The following is a 19,405-nucleotide window of genomic DNA, read 5'->3' as shown; positions in this document are numbered from 1 at the left end:
GCAAGCACTTGGGTCATCAATTCACTTGGGTACACTGCAGCATCCACAGAGAGGCTCTTGCTGCCAAGGGAATGCCTGACAGCTTGAAAGACGTTTTGGACACTACAGTGAAAACGGTTAACTTTGTTAAAGCAAGGCCCCTTGAACTCTCGTGTATTTTCTGCATTATGCAATGATACGGGCAGCGACCATGTAACGCTTCTACAACATACAGAGACGCGCTGGTTATCAAGGGGGAAAGTGTTGACACGTTTAAAAAAAAATATTTATTGAGAGACGAGCTTAAAGTTGTCTTTACTGACCATCATTTTCACTTGTCTCTGACCGCTTGCATGATGACGAGTTTCTCACACGACTGGCCTTTCTGGGTGATGTTTTTTCTCCCCTCGCCTAAATGATCTGCATCTAAGATAACAGGGACTCTCCACAACAATACTCATTGTGCAGGACAATATTGAGGCTATGATTAAGATGTTGGACCTCTTCTGTCTGCATTAATAACAAGCACAACACACAGGTCTTTCCATCATTGTATGATTTGTGTGCAAATGAACTCAAGCTGACGGACAACGTTAAATGTAATATCGCAAAGCACCTGAGTGAGTTGGGTGTGCAATTACGCAGGTACTTTCCCGAAACAGATGACAACTGGATTCGTTATCCCTTTCATGCCTTGCCTCCAGTCCACTTACCGATATCTGAATAAGAGAGCCTCGTCGAAAATTACAACAAGCGGTTCTGTGGGAATGTCACTTCAAATCAGAAGTCACTGCTTTCTGGACTGAGCTCAGAGTATCCTGCCTGGGCAAATCAGAAGTCACTGCTTTCTGGACTGAGCTCAGAGTATCCTGCCTGGGCAAATCAGAAGTCACTGCTTTCTGGACTGAGCTCAGAGTATCCTGCCTGGGCAAATCAGAAGTCACTGCTTTCTGGACTGAGCTCAGCTCAGAGCTCAGAGTATCCTGCCTGGGCAAATCAGAAGTCACTGCTTTCTGGACTGAGCTCAGAGTATCCTGCCTGGGCAAATCAGAAGTCACTGCTTTCTGGACTGAGCTCAGAGTATCCTGCCTGGGCAAATCAGAAGTCACTGCTTTCTGGACTGAGCTCAGAGTATCCTGCCTGGGCAAATCAGAAGTCACTGCTTTCTGGACTGAGCTCAGAGTATCCTGCCTGGGCAAATCAGAAGTCACTGCTTTCTGGACTGAGCTCAGAGTATCCTGCCTGGGCAAATCAGAAGTCACTGCTTTCTGGACTGAGCTCAGAGTATCCTGCCTGGGCAAATCAGAAGTCACTGCTTTCTGGACTGAGCTCAGAGTATCCTGCCTGGGCAAATCAGAAGTCACTGCTTTCTGGACTGAGCTCAGAGTATCCTGCCTGGGCAAATCACATTGTTAAGACACGGATGCCCTTCGCAACCACTTACCCCTATGTGAGAGTGGATTCTCGGCCCTCACTAGCATGACAACTAAATACAGGCACAGGCTGAGTGTGGAAAATGATTTAAGACTAGACTCTCCAATACAACATTGCAGAGTTATGTGCATCCTTTCAAGCAAAACCCTTCTCATTAACCTGTGGTGAGTTATTCAATTTTCAATGAACAAATAAGGTTTCATATGTAAGATTGTTAAATAAAGAGCAAAATTATTGATTATTATTATTATTATTATTTTGTGCCCTGGTCCTATAGGAGTTCTTTGTTTTACTTCCCCTGAGCCGGGTTGTTACTTCCCCTGAGCCGGGTTGTTACTTCCCCTGAGCCGGGTTGTTACTTCCCCTGAGCCGGGTTGTTATTGAGCCGGGTTGTTACTTCCCTTGAGCCGGGTTGTTACTTCCCTTGAGCCGGGTTGTTACTTCCCTTGAGCCGGGTTGTGACGAACTCACTCATTCTTCTGTTTAATAAATGTGTTGTATAGCGTGTGTGGGGCTTACAATGATGGCATACTATAAAGAGTTGTGGAACCACTGTCTTAGATAAACAAATCAGCTATACTCTGCTTGAAGGTTACTTGACAAAAACACCTTGGGCCAACTGTTGGAGCGAGGGGCCAACTGCTGGCGCGAGGGGCCAACTGCTGGGGCGAGGGGCCAACTGCTGGGGCGAGGGGCCAACTGCTGGGGCGAGGGGCCAACTGCTGGCACGAGGGGTCTAGTTTCCAGGTATGGTGACACCACTGCTACAGTAGCTCTGATGAGACCTGTTAAGGAGGCAGTGGGCTGTCATTACTACTGTGATGACCGAGGTAATGACACCCAGCCCTATAGCTCAGGCCAGGCCCTATACCCCAGTCCTATAGTCCAGGCCCTATACCCCAGTCCAGGCCCTATACCCCAGACCCAGACTGTTTAAATCATCCAAAGCCAAACCATAGTTTGATAACAGGCCTTCTACCCATCAGCCCAGACCACACAGCAGCATACAGGACCAACCGGGAGAGCAACACCTGACCTCAGGTCATCTCCTACCGTTAGACCTGACCTCCCAGGTCATCTCCTCGTTAGACCTACCGTTAGCAGGTCATCTCCTAGTTAGACCTGACCTCAGGTCAACCACGTTAGACCTGACCTCAGGTCATCTCCTACCGTTAGACCTGACCTCAGGTCATCTCCTGGCAGGCTGCTCTACCGTTAGACCTGACCTCCTCTCCTGAATATCAACAGCAGCTGTATTGGGTTACCAGGCATCACAGGGCTGGCTTTACATGAAAGACTAAACGCAGATCAGAAGCCAGGGATTAACGCTGTGTGTGTGGTGGGGTTGTGTGTGTGCTCACTATTGACCAAAACGGGTGCAGAAGACAAGGAAACAACCGTTAGACCTGACCTCAGGTCATCTCCTACCGTTAGACCTGACCTCAGGTCATCTCCTACCGTTAGACCTGACCTCAGGTCATCTCCTACCGTTAGACCTGACCTCAGGTCATCTCCTACCGTTAGACCTGACCTCAGGTCATCTCCTACCGTTAGACCTGACCTCAGGTCATCTCCTACCGTTAGACCTGACCTCAGGTCATCTCCGAGGAAGGCAGTAAAGCTATTCCACTGCCTGAGGCCCCAGCAAGCTAGGAACGCTTGCCTTACACAGCAGGGTGGATGTCTGGCGGGGTAAGACCTTCAGATCACTTTCAGGGAGTTTCTCCTCAACTCAGGTCTACGTGACTGAAGAGCATGTGATGTGACTGGATGGGACAGCACTGCTGGGGCGACGCCCACATTCCTGTTAGGTCTATCTAGGGGTGGGTTTCTCAATTTCATTTGTGTTCCTTGGAAACATCCTGCCGTTCCACATTTTTTGACCTAGCTAGTTCACGTCACCCAACTAGTCAAGGGCTTGAGCATTGGGCTAGTTGACTAGTGGTGGAACAACTAGGGATCTCCCACTCCAGGCCAGAGAATCTGCTACCTGCTGAACTGCCTGTATTCAGCCCTCTGAGAAACACTGACCTGCAGTGTATTTCTCCTGGCCAGGCCAGCTTGACTGCCTGTATTCAGCCCTCTGAGAAACACTGACCTGCAGTGTATTTCTCCTGGCCAGGCCAGCTTGACTGCCTGTATTCAGCCCTCTGAGAAACACTGACCTGCAGTGTATTTCTCCTGGCCAGGCCAGCTTGACTGCCTGTATTCAGCCCTCTGTGATGCAGCAGTCTCACGAACTAGCAGCAGCAGAACAGACACAGATCATTAAACCATTGTGTTGTCTCATGCCTCAGGGGGCAGACAGGCTTCTCTCTCCCGGGCCTAAATGAAAGCAATAGTACACCAAAGACATAGGATGCCTGCTTGGCTCTTTGAATCTTACACACACAGTTACAGTCACACACACACACTTGGATTTCTCCGTCTTAGAGCAAGAATATGCCTGTTGTGAGAATGGTGGAGTATAGATCTTTACTGAAGTCCTCTTCATTAGTGAAGTACAATACTGACGTCACAGCAGCACAGTGAGAGAGGCAGGAAATGAGATGGAGATGGGATGATGAGGAGTACTGAGCTCTCATGCTGATTGGATCATTATCTCGCTCTGCCAGCTGAGCCCAGGATGTATGAAATCTTATTTCTCCCTCACAGAGAGCTGTGGCGTCTCTTAAATGGGACACGGTTATTGTGATGAGTGTCTGTGGGAGCTTTATTGTTGTGTGTGTGTGTGTGTGTGTCTAACCCCGGGAGGGACGGTGTGTGCGTGTGTGTCTAACCTCGGCAGGGACGGTGTGTGCGTGGTGTGTGTGTGTGTGTGTGTGTCTGTCTAACCTCGGGAGGGACGGTGTGTGCGTGTGTGTGTGTGTGTCTAACCTCGGGAGGGACGGTGTGTGTGTGTGTGTCTCTAACCTCGGGAGGGACGGTGTGTGTGTGGTGTGTGTGTGGTGTGTGTGTGTGCGTGTGTGTGTGTGTCTCTAACCTCGGGAGGGACGGTGTGTGTGTGTGTGTGTGTGTGTGTGTGGTGTGTGTGTGTGTCTAACCTCGGGAGGGACGGTGTGTGTGTGTGTGTGTGTGTGTGTGTGTGTGTGTGTGTGTGTGTGTGTGTGTGTGTGTGTGTGTGTGTGTGTGTGTGTGTGTGTGTGTGTGTGTATTCACTCAGCCGTACCAGTGGGTATCATCAACCCAGATAGTCTAAAAGCTTCACTCACCCTCAGAGTTACCCCGTTGTGTGTGTGTCCGTCTGAGACGACATCATCCTCCTCCTGCTGCTGCTGCTGCTCTCTCGGATCCATCTGCTCCGTAGTGGTGCCATCAGCATCTGTAGCAGCGGTACCACAGCCTCTATACCTCAACATGAAGCCCGGGGCCTCGGCCCCTGAGGGCCTCTGCTGCGGCTCCAGCTCCCCTCCTCCTCCGGCTCCCTCCAGCTTGGCTGCTGGCCTGATACTCCCCGCTGACCGCTGTGGACTGACCGGCCTGGCTGGACTGGTAGAGGTGGTGGAGGGTCCTCCTCCAGCTGGACAGGGGTAACTGAGGCCTGGTGGTGGGGTCGGATTGTTGGCCAGAAAGGGTGGGGGTCGGTAGCCTGGTAAGGAGCCTAAAGGAGGAGAAGGAGAAGAGGGAGAGGAGACAGGAAGGGAGGGAGGAAATTAGTTCTTATTTTGAATTTCTTGTTATGAATTGTTCGTATTTGCCAGTATTAGGGCGGTAACCAGATAAGGACTGGTGTAGCACGCAGCAGGGGAGGGGCCCCAAACCCCAAAATGAATATTTTTATGGTAATAAAATGATTGTTGACATGTCCAAATACCCCCAGATATGATCTATAGGATATATGGCCCAAGCCAAGCCAGTATGTCTACATGAAAACAGTGTTGACATTCATTGATATACTTATATCAAGAATTAGACCCAGACAGAGAATTACAAGTCAACATTACACACTGAAAAGTCAGTCACAGTCTGCAGTCAATGGTTACAAATTCTCCCCCTCTCCCCCTCTCCCCCTCCCTCTCCTGGCTAAGTCTGACACTCATCTAATCTTCATTTCTTTCACCCCCCATGAGGCTACAAAGACCTGTCATTCTGTCATTTCCAGGACAGTAAGGTGTTGCTGTACGAACCTGTAGAGACTCCTGTCATTTCCAGGACAGTAAATGTGTTATATTGAAGATTCTAGAAACATACCACCTACCTCACAAACCCTGCTGCAGGAGTCTGGACAGAGAAGAGCTTGTTCAATAGTTTATAGCTCCCTGTTCTACAGAGCTCTGGGGAGCTAAAACATATTCCAGATTACTCTCTTTACAGACTAGAAGCCTAGACTACACACACACACACACACACACACACACACACACACACACACACACACACGCTGATGCCAAGTCAAGGTGAACATGCCTGAAGCACTGGAGCACATTGTAACTCCCCCTCTCTTCTTCTCTCTGGCATCACACTGACGTGGACCATGGAATTCTATGGTGGACGGGGACAGGAGGAGAACTGCAGTGCAGAACCACTGTATGGAACGCCCTCTGTGAGCCTGACCTGCATACCATTATGTGCTTACACACCAGCAGTTGCAGGACACGTGCAAGCACACAATGTACACACACACACACACACACTGTGCAGCTTGGCCCGTTCACAAATCCCTGAAAATACCTTGTAGTCAGTCACACACCAGTTGCCACCTGCCCCAAAATCTCTCCCCCTGCGGCCAGCATGGGGGTGGTCCGTACTGTACCCTTACTAAAACACATTGACACACTAAAAACACACACCACAACCACTCTGCTCTCACATCAGACGAGGGCCAGTCGTAGCGTGTAGGGGAATGCATCTACATAAATCACAGTCGACTGGAAGATCGTGGAAAGAAAAAAAGGAAAGAGCGAAGTATGGAAGTCCTTAACAGATCAACACTGGTTGTTTTGACTTCTGGAAGATAGAGGACATTGATAAGTACATAGCCTGGTCCAAGATCTGACAGTGTAGACCAGGCTGGTCCGTACACACAGTCAGACCCGTAGACCAGGCTGGTCCGTACACACAGTCAGACCCGTAGACCAGGCTGGTCCGTACACACAGTCAGACCCGTAGACCAGGCTGGTCCGTACACACAGTCAGACCCGTAGACCAGGCTAGTCCGTACACACAGTCAGACCCGTAGACCAGGCTGGTCCGTACACACAGTCAGACCCGTAGACCAGGCTGGTCCGTACACACAGTCAGACCCGTAGACCAGGCTGGTCCGTACACACAGTCAGACCCGTAGACCAGGCTGGTCCGTACACACAGTCAGACCCGTAGACCAGGCTGGTCCGTACACACAGTCAGACCCGTAGACCAGGCTGGTCCGTACACACAGTCAGACCCGTAGACCAGGCTGGTCCGTACACACAGTCAGACCCGTAGACCAGGCTGGTCCGTACACACAGTCAGACCCGTAGACCAGGCTGGTCCGTACACACAATCAGACCCGTAGACCAGACTAATCCGTAAACACAATCAGAAAAACAACATCCTGTGATTGATTCCACTTCCCATCACGCATTTCCTTCCACTTATAGAGCATAACTTGGACAACATCCAAGCCCTCTGCTGGGGAACAACAAGAAGGGAACAGGAAGATGTTTTAGAGGGAGGAGGAACATGAAATACATTCAAAAAGACAATGCCTGGCTAGCAGATGGTGTTGCTGATGACAAAGCCATGTGTTCCTCAAATGCCATCCCTAGTCGCTATACAGAAAGGTTGGGCGATTCTCCGATACTATATCCACCATGTTTGGCAGCCGTCGTCAACGGTGATGACATGTTTGAACATGACTGCACCACTGAGTCTGGCGGCGCACGGCGACGCACAACGGCGCAGGAGGCACTCAGCAGGGCGAGCAGGAGGCACTCACAACGGCGCAGGAGGCACTCAGCAGGGCGCAGGAGGCACTCAGCACAACGGAGCAGGAGGCACTCAGCAGGGCGACGCACAACGGCGCAGGAGGCACTCAGCAGGGGCGCACAACGGAGCAGGAGGCACTCAGCAGGGCGACATGGCACTATTCCCTTTTTGGCCAAGGCTAAATGTGAAACCTATACACAGTGCAATCGGAAAGTATTCAGACCCCTTGACTTTTCCCACAATGGTACGTTACAGCCTTATACTAAAACTTATTAAAATTGCCCCCCCCAACCAACCCACATAAAAGGAAAAACAAGTTTTTAGAAAAGTTGAACATTTACACAAGTATTCAGACCATTTACTCAGTACTTTGTTGAAGCACTTGACGGTGATTACAGCCTTGAGTCTTCTTGGCTATGATGCTACAAGCTTGGCACCTCTGTATTTGGGGAGTTTCTCCCATTCTTCTCTGCAGATCCTCTCCACCTCTGTCAGGTTGGATGGGGAGCGTCGCTGCACAGCTATGTTCAGGTCTCCAGAGATAATCCATCGGGTTCAAGTCTGGGCCACTCAAGGACATTCAGAGACTCGTCCCAAAAGCCACTCCTGCTTTGTCTTGGCTGTGTACTTAGGGTCGTTGTCCTGTTGGAAGGTCAACCTTCGCCCCATTCGGAGGTCCTGATCACGTTACTCCATGTCATCACGTTACTCCATGTCATCACGTTACTCCATGTCATCACGTTACTCCATGTCATCACGTTACTCCATGTCATCACGTTACTCCATGTCATCACGTTACTCCATGTCATCACGTTACTCCATGTCATCACGTTACTCCATGTCATCACGTTACTCCATGTCATCACGTTACCCCATGTCATCACGTTACCCCATGTCATCACGTTACCCCATGTTATTACCCCATGTCATCACGTTACCCCATGTCATCACGTTACCCCATGTCATCACGTTACTCCATGTCATCACGTTACTCCATGTCATCACGTTACCCCATGTCACAGTTACCCCATGTCATCACGTTACCCCATGTCAACGTTACCCCATGTCATCACGTTACCCCATGTCATCACGTTACCCCATGTCATCACGTTACCCCATGTCATCCATGTCATCACGTTACCCCATGTTTACCCCATGTCATGTTACCCCATGTCAACGTTACCCCATGTCAACACGTTACCCCATGTCAACACGTTACCCCATGTCATCACGTTACCCCATGTCATCACGTTACCCCATGTCATCACGTTACCCCATGTCATCACGTTACTCCATGTCATCACGTTACTCCATGTCATCACGTTACTCCATGTCATCACGTTACTCCATGTCATCACGTTACTCCATGTCATCACGTTACTCCATGTCATCACGTTACTCCATGTCATCACGTTACTCCATGTCATCACGTTACTCCATGTCATCACGTTACTCCATGTCATCACGTTACTCCATGTCATCACGTTACTCCATGTCATCACGTTACTCCATGTCATCACGTTACTCCATGTCATCACGTTACTCCATGTCATCACGTTACTCCATGTCATCACGTTACTCCATGTCATCACGTTACCCCATGTCATCACGTTATTTTAAATGTCATCACGTCATGTCATCACGTTTCCATGTCACAGCTACTCCATGGGTTACTCCATGTCATCACGTTACTCCATGTCATCACAGCTCCATGTTCACGTTACTCCATGTCATCACGTTAAATGTCCACGTTACTCCATGTCATCACGTTACTCCATGTCATCACGTTACTCCATGTCATCACGTTACTCCATGTCACGTTACTCCATGTCATCACGTTACTCCATGTCATCACGTTACTCCATGTCATCACGTTACTCCATGTCATCACGTTACTCCATGTCATCACGTTACTCCATGTCATCAGCTGTTGTCATATTTACTCCATGTCAATGTACCCCATGTCATCACGTTACCCCTGTCATTTACCCCATGTCATCACGTTGTCCATGTCATCACGTTACTCCATGTCATCCGTTACTCCATGTCATCACGTTACTCCATGTCATCAGTTACTCCATGTTGGGATATTTTAAATGTCCCTCCATGTCATCACGTTACTCCATGTCATCACGTTACTCCATGTCATCACGTTACTCCATGTCATCAGCGTTACTCCATGTCATCATTTTCCATGTCAATGTTACTCCATGTCATCACGTTACTCCATGTCAACACGTTACTCCATGTCATCACGTTACTCCATGTCATGTTACTCCATGTTTTACTCCATGTCATCACGTTACTCCATGTCATCACATTACTCCAGGCTTTACTTCAATACAGTTATTATGTCAATATTTACCCATAAAGGTGTTTCTACCTCATTTTCTCACATAATTAATATTACTGTCACAGAAACATCCCACCGTGTTGAACATATCTGTTGCCATTTTTTTATTTATTATAATTATTATTAGCTGTTGGGATATTTTAAATGTCCCGAAACGTCCTGCTTTCTTCACAGCTGTTGGGATATTTTAAATGTCCCGAAACGTCCTGCTTTCTTCACAGCTGTTGGGATATTTTAAATGTCCCGAAACGACCTGCTTTCTTCACAGCTGTTGGGATATTTTAAATTGTCCAGAAACGACCTGCTTTCTTCACAGCTGTTGGGATATTTTAAATTGTCCAGAAACGACCCGCTTTCTTCACAGCTGTTGGGATATTTTATATGTCCCGAAACGACCTGCTTTCTTCACAGCTGTTGGGATATGTTTTTTAATAGGGTATGACTTAACTCACATCAAAACTGTGAATGGAAACGTGGTTAGTGAGAAAGATGTCACATTTCTACATGGGGGAGAAACCTGCCCATGGACACATAGGAAGGCTGAAATCAGAGTTGTTTTAAATGCATGTTGTATATAAATGACCGTATGGTCGAGGCCTGTGTGGTCCAGACCATTTGGGATGCCCCCAAAACAGACGGGAACTGGCAGGAAAACCATCTAACAGGCACCGAGACAAGTCACTTTGTTCCAGTGAAGCTTGATAGGAACAGATGTGTGTGTGTGTGTGTGTGTGTGTGTGTGTGTGTGTGTGTGTGTGTGTGTGTGTGTGTGTGTGTGTGTGTGTGTGTGTGTGTGTGTGTGTGTGTGTGTGTGTGTGCACATGTCTCCAGTCTGATGAGCTGCATACAGAATTAACCGGCCAATCGAGACCCTTTCGCACCAATTCCTCAGAATGAGAAAATACACACCGTGAAATAGACTACATATCACGCTTGTTAACTTCTAAAAACTTCCAGCACAGCACATCTAACACCGATACAATATTGGGTCAATATTTCTATTCGAAAGAACAGTGTTTTCAATACCAATATTTTGTAGACAGGGCATATTACAAAATGTATCAGGTTTTGAGCTTGGCGACACAGAGACATACAGGAGGAAACAGGAAGCAGAGTGTGGAGAATGTCCCTGGTGGATAACACCTCCGTTTCTTGCAGACAAAAGAGAAGAATATGCAAATCTGTCAGGACTGAGTGGGTCTACCCAGTCGCTCATTCCACACACACACACAATAATGTGTTAACTTTCCTCTGCATCATCAGCTGTGGGACCATGGAGGCTTAAGCTAACTATATGAGCTGTGCTGTGTCCTGAAACACATCAGTAGTCACAGCAGCTGTAGGGCTGGCTTTACTGGCTGTAGGGCTGGCTTTACTGGCTGTAGGGCTGGCTTTACTGGCTGTAGGGCTGGCTTTACTGGCTGTAGGGCTGGCTTTACTGGCTGTAGGGCTGGCTTTACTGGCTGTAGGGCTGGCTTTACTGGCTGTAGGGCTGGCTTTACTGGCTGTAGGGCTGGCTTTACTGGCTGTAGGGCTGGCTTTACTGGCTGTAGGGCTGGCTGTAGGGCTGGCTTTACTGACTGTAGGGCTGGCTGTAGGGCTGGCTTTACTGACTGTAGGGCTGGCTGTAGGGCTGGCATTACTGACTGCAGGGCTGGCTGTAGGGCTGGCTTTACTGACTGTAGGGCTGGCTGTAGGGCTGGCTGTAGGGCTGGCTGTAGGGCTGGCTTTACTGACTGTAGGGCTGGCTTTACTGGCTGTAGGGCTGGCTTTACTGGCTGTAGGGCTGGCTTTACTGGCTGTAGGGCTGGCTTTACTGGCTGTAGGGCTGGCTTTACTGGCTGTAGGGCTGGCTTTACTGGCTGTAGGGCTGGCTTTACTGGCTGTAGGGCTGGCTTTACTGGCTGTAGGGCTGGCTTTACTGGCTGTAGGGCTGGCTGGCTGTAGGGCTGGCTTTACTGACTGTAGGGCTGGCTTTACTGGCTGTAGGGCTGGCTTTACTGGCTGTAGGGCTGGCTACTGGCTTAGGGCTGGCTTAGGGCTGGCTGTAGGGCTGGCATTACTGACTGCAGGGCTGGCTGTAGGGCTGGCATTACTGACTGTAGGGCTGGCTTTACTGGCTGTAGGGCTGGCTGTAGGGCTGGCTTTACTGACTGTAGGGCTGGGCTGTAGGGCTGGCTTTACTGGCTGCAGGGCTGGCTGGCTGTAGGGCTGGCTTTACTGACTGTAGGGCTGGCTGTAGGGCTGGCTAGGGCTGGCTGTAGGGCTGGCTTTACTGACTGTAGGGCTGGCTTTACTGGCTGTAGGGCTGGCTTTACTGGCTGTAGGGCTGGCTTTACTGGCTGTAGGGCTGGCTTTACTGGCTGTAGGGCTGGCTTTACTGGCTGTAGGGCTGGCTGTACTGGCTGTAGGGCTGGCTGTACTGGCTGTAGGGCTGGCTTTACTGGCTGTAGGGCTGGCTTTACTGGCTGTAGGGCTGGCTTTACTGGCTGTAGGGCTGGCTTTACTGGCTGTAGGGCTGGCTTTACTGGCTGTAGGGCTGGCTTTACTGGCTGTAGGGCTGGCTTTACTGGCTGTAGGGCTGGCTTTACTGGCTGTAGGGCTGGCTTTACTGGCTGTAGGGCTGGCTTTACTGGCTGTAGGGCTGGCTTTACTGGCTGTAGGGCTGGCTTTACTGGCTGTAGGGCTGGCTTTACTGGCTGTAGGGCTGGCTTTACTGGCTGTAGGGCTGGCTTTACTGGCTGTAGGGCTGGCTTTACTGGCTGTAGGGCTGGCTTTACTGGCTGTAGGGCTGGCTTTACTGGCTGTAGGGCTGGCTGTAGGGCTGGCTTTACTGACTGTAGGGCTGGCTGTAGGGCTGGCATTACTGACTGCAGGGCTGGCTGTAGGGCTGGCTTTACTGACTGTAGGGCTGGCTGTAGGGCTGGCTGTAGGGCTGGCTGTAGGGCTGGCTGTAGGGCTGGCTGTAGGGCTGGCTGTAGGGCTGGCTTTACTGGCTGTAGGGCTGGCTTTACTGGCTGTAGGGCTGGCTTTACTGGCTGTAGGGCTGGCTTTACTGGCTGCAGGGCTGGCTTTACTGGCTGCAGGGCTGGCTTTACTGACTGCAGGGCTGGCTTTACTGACTGCAGGGCTGGCTTTACTGACTGCAGGGCTGGCTTTACTGACTGCAGGGCTGGCTTTACTGACTGCAGGGCTGGCTGGCTTTACTGACTGCAGGGCTGGCTTTACTGACTGCAGGGCTGGCTTTACTGACTGCAGGGCTGGCTTTACTGACTGCAGGGCTGGCTTTACTGACTGCAGGGCTGGCTTTACTGGCTGCAGGGCTGGCTTTACTGACTGCAGGGCTGGCTTTACTGGCTGCAGGGCTGGCTTTACTGGCTGCAGGGCTGGCTTTACTGGGCAGGGCTGGCTTTACTGGCTGTAGGGCTGGCTTTACTGGCTGCAGGGCTGGCTGTAGGGCTGGCTTTACTGGCTGTAGGGCTGGCTTTACTGACTGCAGGGCTGGCTTTACTGACTGCAGGGCTGGGCTGGCTTTACTGACTGCAGGGCTGGCTTTACTGACTGCAGGGCTGGCTTTACTGACTGCAGGGCTGGCTTTACTGACTGCAGGGCTGGCTTTACTGACTGCAGGGCTGGCTTTACTGACTGCAGGGCTGGCTTTACTGACTGCAGGGCTGGCTTTACTGGCTGCAGGGCTGGCTTTACTGACTGCAGGGCTGGCTTTACTGGCTGCAGGGCTGGCTTTACTGACTGCAGGGCTGGCTTTACAGGCTGCAGGGCTGGCTTTACAGGCTGGCTTTACAGGCTGCAGGGCTGGCTTTACTGGCTGCAGGGCTGGCTTTACAGGCTGCAGGGCTGGCTTTACAGGCTGCAGGGCTGGCTTTACAGGCTGCAGGGCTGGCTTTACAGGCTGCAGGGCTGGCTTTACTGGCTGCAGGGCTGGCTTTACAGGCTGCAGGGCTGGCTTTACAGGCTGCAGGGCTGACTTTACTGACTGTAGGGCTGGCTTTACTGGCTGCAGGGCTGGCTGTAGGGCTGGCTTTACTGGCTGTAGGGCTGGCTTTACTGACTGCAGGGCTGGCTTTACTGACTGCAGGGCTGGCTTTACTGACTGCAGGGCTGGCTTTACTGACTGCAGGGCTGGCTTTACTGACTGCAGGGCTGGCTTTACTGGCTGCAGGGCTGGCTTTACTGGCTGCAGGGCTGGCTTTACTGACTGCAGGGCTGGCTTTACTGACTGCAGGGCTGGCTTTACTGACTGCAGGGCTGGCTTTACTGACTGCAGGGCTGGCTTTACTGACTGCAGGGCTGGCTTTACTGACTGCAGGGCTGGCTTTACTGACTGCAGGGCTGGCTTTACTGACTGCAGGGCTGGCTTTACTGGCTGCAGGGCTGGCTTTACTGGCTGCAGGGCTGGCTTTACTGACTGCAGGGCTGGCTTTACTGGCTGCAGGGCTGGCTTTACAGGCTGCAGGGCTGGCTTTACAGGCTGCAGGGCTGGCTTTACAGGCTGCAGGGCTGGCTTTACTGGCTGCAGGGCTGGCTTTACAGGCTGCAGGGCTGGCTTTACAGGCTGCAGGGCTGGCTTTACAGGCTGCAGGGCTGGCTTTACTGGCTGCAGGGCTGGCTTTACTGGCTGCAGGGCTGGCTTTACTGACTGCAGGGCTGGCTTTACAGGCTGCAGAACTAGCTACATCCCACTGTGCTGTGCTCCAGAAGAGATGTGCTCATTTGGCGCACACACACACACACACACACACACACACACACACACACACACACACACACACACACACACACACACACACACACACACACACACACACACACACACACACACACACACACACACACACACACACACACACACACACACACACACACACACCTCAGTATACAGAAAGAGTTGGATCTGGAACCAATCAACTCTCAGTATAATGAGAGAGTTGGATCTGGAACCAATCAACTCTCAGTATAATGAGAGAGTTGGATCTGGAACCAATAAAGTATCAATCTAATGTATCACTGTTCCAGCTGTCAATAGACACCTTCAGCCTCCACCACAGGGCTACATTGAGTTTCATCAGTGCCAAATCTTTCCCAGTTTAAACCCATGATAGAGAAACCACAGGCATCATCTCTGTATTAGCTTGGCTATTCTATCCAATAGCAGAATAGGCCTTGTTTGGGAGAGAAGGGAGGGCAGGTCATAACTGGAGAGGACACCTTGCCTGGCACCCTATTCCCTATTCAGTGCACTAGTTTAGATCAGAGCCCTATGGCCCCATAGTGCATTATAAATTGAATAGGGTGCAATTCCCACACTGACCCAAGGAACCCAGCTCCCCTGAACTAGATACCACTGACCCAGGTGTTCAGAGTGGCCTAGCGTCCTGTTCGTCCCCCGATACTTGTTCCTGTTTAATAAATGTTAGGGCATCAGCTCCACACAATCTGTTCCCTGATATTCACACAGCTACTCACTGTTCCCTGATATTCACACAGCTACTCACTGTTCCCTGATATTCACACAGCTACTCACTGTTCCCTGATATTCACACAGCTACTCACTGTTCCCTGATATTCACACAGCTACTCACTGTTCCCTGATATTCACACAGCTACTCACTGTTCCCTGCTACTCACACAGCTACTCACTGTTCCCTGCTACTCACTGTTCCCTGATATTTACACAGCTACTCACTGTTCCCTGATATTTACACAGCTACTCACTGTTCCCTGATATTCACTGTTCCCTGATATTCACTGTTCCCTGATATTCACACAGCTACTCACTGTTCCCTGATATTCAATGTTCCCTGATATTCACTGTTCCCTGATATTCACACAGCTACTCACTGTTCCCTGATATTCACACAGCTACTCACTGTTCCCTGATATTCACACAGCTACTCACTGTTCCCTGATATTCACACAGCTACTCACTGTTCCCTGATATTCACACAGCTACTCACTGTTCCCTGATATTCACACAGCTACTCAGTTCCCTCACATGCTACTCACTGTTCCCTGATATTCACACAGCTACTCACTGTTCCCTGATATTCACACAGCTACTCACTGTTCCCTGATATTCACACAGCTACTCACAATCTGTTCCCTGATATTCACACAGCACTCACTGTTCCCTGCTACTCACTGTTCCCCTGCTACTCACTGTTCCCTGAAGCTACTCAGATATTCACACAGCTACTCACTGTTCCCTGACTCAGATATTTACACAGCTACTCACTGTTCCCTGATATTTACACAGCTACTCACTGTTCCCTGATATTCAATGTTCCCTGATATTCACTGTTCCTGATATTCACACAGCTACTCACTGTTCCCTGATATTCACACAGCTACTCACTGTTCCCTGATACTCACTGTTCCCTGATATTCACACAGCATCTGTTCCCTGATATACTCACTGTTCCCTGATTTCACAGCTACTCACTGTTCCCTGATATTCACACAGCTACTCACTGTTCCCTGCTATCACTGTTTCTGATACACAGCTATTTCACTGTTCCCTGATATTCACACAGCTACTCACTGTTCCCTGATATTCACTGAGCTACTCACTGTTCCCTGATATTCACACAGCTACTCACTGTTCCCTGATATTCACACAGCTACTCACTGTTCCCTGATATTCACAGCTACTCACTGTTCCCTGATACTCACTGTTCCCTGATACTCACTGTTCCCTGATACTCACTGTTCCCTGATATTCACACAGCTACTCACTGTTCCCTGATATTCACACAGCTACTCACTGTTCCCTGATATTCACACAGCTACTCACTGTTCCCTGATATTCACACAGCTACTCACTGTTCCCTGATATTCACACAGCTACTCACTGTTCCCTGATATTCACACAGCTACTCACTGTTCCCTGATATTCACACAGCTACTCACTGTTCCCTGATATTTACACAGCTACTCACTGTTCCCTGATATTTACACAGCTACTCACTGTTCCCTGATATTCACACAGCTACTCACTGTTTCCTGATATTCAAGCAGTTCCCTGATATTCACTGTTCCTGATATTCCCAGCTACTCACTGTTCCCTGATATTTACTCACTGTTCCCTGCTACTTACTGTTCCCTGATATTTACACAGCTACTCACTGTTCCCTGATATTCACACAGTTCCCTGATATTCACTGTTCCCTGATATTCACACAGCTACTCACTGTTCCCTGATATTCAATGTTCCCTGACTGTTCCCTGATGGCTACTCACTGTTCCCTGAAGCTACTCACTGTTCCCTGATATTCACTGTTCCCTGATATTCACTGTTCCCTGATATTCACTGTTCCCTGATATTCACTGTTCCCTGATATTCACTGTTCCCTGATATTTACACAGCTACTCAATGTTCCCTGATATTCACTGTTCCCTGATATTTACACAGCTACTCACTGTTCCCTGATATTCACTGTTCCCTGATATTTACACAGCTACTCACTGTTCCCTGATATTCACTGTTCCCTGATATTTACACAGCTACTCACTGTTCCCTGATATTCACTGTTCCCTGATATTTACACAGCTTATATCCAATGCATGAACTTTGCTCTGCTTCAATGAGTCACATGTAACATCAGAAGACCAACCCTGCCATCACAGATAAACTAATGTAAAACTGATGGGGAAATAGATACACAAAGTGCTGACAGAGAAGCAGGTGAGTGATGGCTGGAAGGAGGCTGAAGGAAGGTGAGTGATGCTGCAGCTGACAGAGAGAAGCAGGTGAGTGATGGCTGGAAGGAGACGCAGCTGACAGAGAGAAGCAGGTGAGTGATGGCTGGAAGGAGAGACGCAGCTGACAGAGAGAAGCAGGTGAGTGATGGCTGGAAGGAGACGCAGCTGACAGAGAGAAGCAGGTGAGTGATGGCTGGAAGGAGACGCAGCTGACAGAGAGAAGCAGGTGAGTGATGGCTGGAAGGAGAAGCAGGTGAGTGATGGCTGGAAGGAGACGCAGCTGACAGAGAGAAGCAGGTGAGTGATGGCTGGAAGGAGACGCAGCTGACAGAGAGAAGCAGGTGAGTGATGGCTGGAAGGAGACGCAGCTGACAGAGAGAAGCAGGTGAGTGATGGCTGGAAGGAGACGCAGCTGACAGAGAGAAGCAGGTGAGTGATGGCTGGAAGGAGACACAGCTGACAGACTGCAGCTCCCACACCTGATATGTGCATGAAAGTCAAGTGGATTATTGAACCTGCCCATACAAGCAGCTCCCACACCATGTGCATGAAAGTCAAGTATTATTGAACCTGCCCATACAAGAGACTAGTGGCTGTTGCTTATTTTTTTTAACAGAATTTAAAAAATTATAATAATGTAAAAAGACAACTGACTTTATAAACATTTCCTAACAAGCTCCAGCAAGTTCTTTAGATCGGTAGGGTTGAAAAATGTGGTACTATCATATGATATTTTGGTAGGCTGATATTACCGTGGTACCGGTATACCATGCTACACTACAATGGGCTCTGGTCAAAAGTAGTGCACTACATTACCAAAGGGCTCTGGTCAAAAGTAGTGCACTACATAGGGAATAGGGTGCCACTTGGAACACAGATATAGACTCCATAATAAGAAAAGAAAGAGACCTCCCAAGGAGTTGATGGAGTGGATTCAGTGTTCAGCCAGAGACAGGCTTCACTGTTTCTGTATCAGAGGAATAGACAAATCAATTACGTTGCCTGATGGAGAGAGAAATGGAGCAGGGCTGAAAGAGGGAAGAAGAAATGTCATTGAGAATTGATTTCTCTCTCTTTTGTGAGCGACAAAGAGCAAGGAGCTTTTGAGAGGAGAATTGATGGTGAATGGAGGAGTTTTAAGGCTCGGGGGTCAGTGTGTGTTGAAGAGGGGATGTGTGACTGAACAATAGGTTGAGAACATGGAGTTTAGCCTAGCAGTTGGTGTGACGCTGTGACCGTTCTGGATACATTAAAGCCTGGTTTATGATGGTGTGAAAGCACTGGCAGGACACTGCATGTAAACATGTAGAACCTGCAGTGAGCGGAGAGAGTGAGCATCATATATCCACGACACATATCTAACAGCTATCTAGCTAGTAGCTACCTCCCTCTAGCCTGGAACAAAACACGCTACCTACCTAGTAGCTACCTCCCTCTAGCCTGGAACACAACACGTTACCTAGCTAGTAGCTACCTCCCTCTAGCCTGGAACAAAACACGCTACCTACCTAGTAGCTACCTCCATATATAGCCTGGAACAAAACACGCTATCTACCTAGTAGCTACCTCCCTCTAGCCTGGAACAAAACAACCTACCTAGTAGCTACCTCCCTCTAGCCTGGAACACAACACGCTACCTACCTAGTAGCTACCTCCCTCTAGCCTGGAACAAAACACGCTACCTACCTAGTAGCTACCTCCCTCTAGCCTGGAACAAAACACGCTACCTACCTAGTAGCTACCTCCCTCTAGCCTGGAACAAAACACGCTACCTACCTAGTAGCTACCTCCCTCTAGCCTGGAACACAACACGCTACCTACCTAGTAGCTACCTCCCTCTAGCCTGGAACAAAACACGCTACCTACCTAGTAGCTACCTCCCTCTAGCCTGGAACACAACACGCTACCTAGCTAGTAGCTACCTCCCTCTAGCCTGGAACACAACACGCTACCTAGCTAGTAGCTACCTCGGTCTAAAGAGAGAGGAGTGACATTTGAAAGTGACAAAGCAGG

The 19,405-nt window shown here is 49.6% G+C and overlaps 2 protein-coding genes across 4 annotated transcripts in view; one reads left to right on the top strand and one right to left on the bottom strand.

Annotated features, from left to right (window-relative positions):
• Positions 1-19,405, top strand: part of wnt5b (wingless-type MMTV integration site family, member 5b) — a 180,204-nt gene that overhangs the window by 86,156 nt on the left and 74,643 nt on the right. The window lies entirely within an intron of this gene.
• LOC123994359 (adiponectin receptor protein 2-like) overlaps positions 1-19,405 on the bottom strand; it is an 87,848-nt gene that overhangs the window by 59,575 nt on the left and 8,868 nt on the right. For all 3 annotated transcript variants that reach the window (XM_046296865.1, XM_046296867.1, XM_046296866.1), the window contains exon 2: positions 4,626-5,014. In XM_046296865.1, coding sequence (XP_046152821.1) covers positions 4,626-4,772 — 147 coding nt within the window. In that variant the 5' untranslated portion in view covers positions 4,773-5,014. The remainder of the gene's footprint in view (positions 1-4,625; positions 5,015-19,405) is intronic.

Source organism: Oncorhynchus gorbuscha, linkage group LG14 (genome assembly GCF_021184085.1).
Source record: "Oncorhynchus gorbuscha isolate QuinsamMale2020 ecotype Even-year linkage group LG14, OgorEven_v1.0, whole genome shotgun sequence".
In the NCBI taxonomy this organism is placed as follows: Eukaryota; Metazoa; Chordata; class Actinopteri; order Salmoniformes; family Salmonidae; genus Oncorhynchus; species Oncorhynchus gorbuscha.
This window is presented reverse-complemented; position numbering and strand designations above follow the sequence as displayed.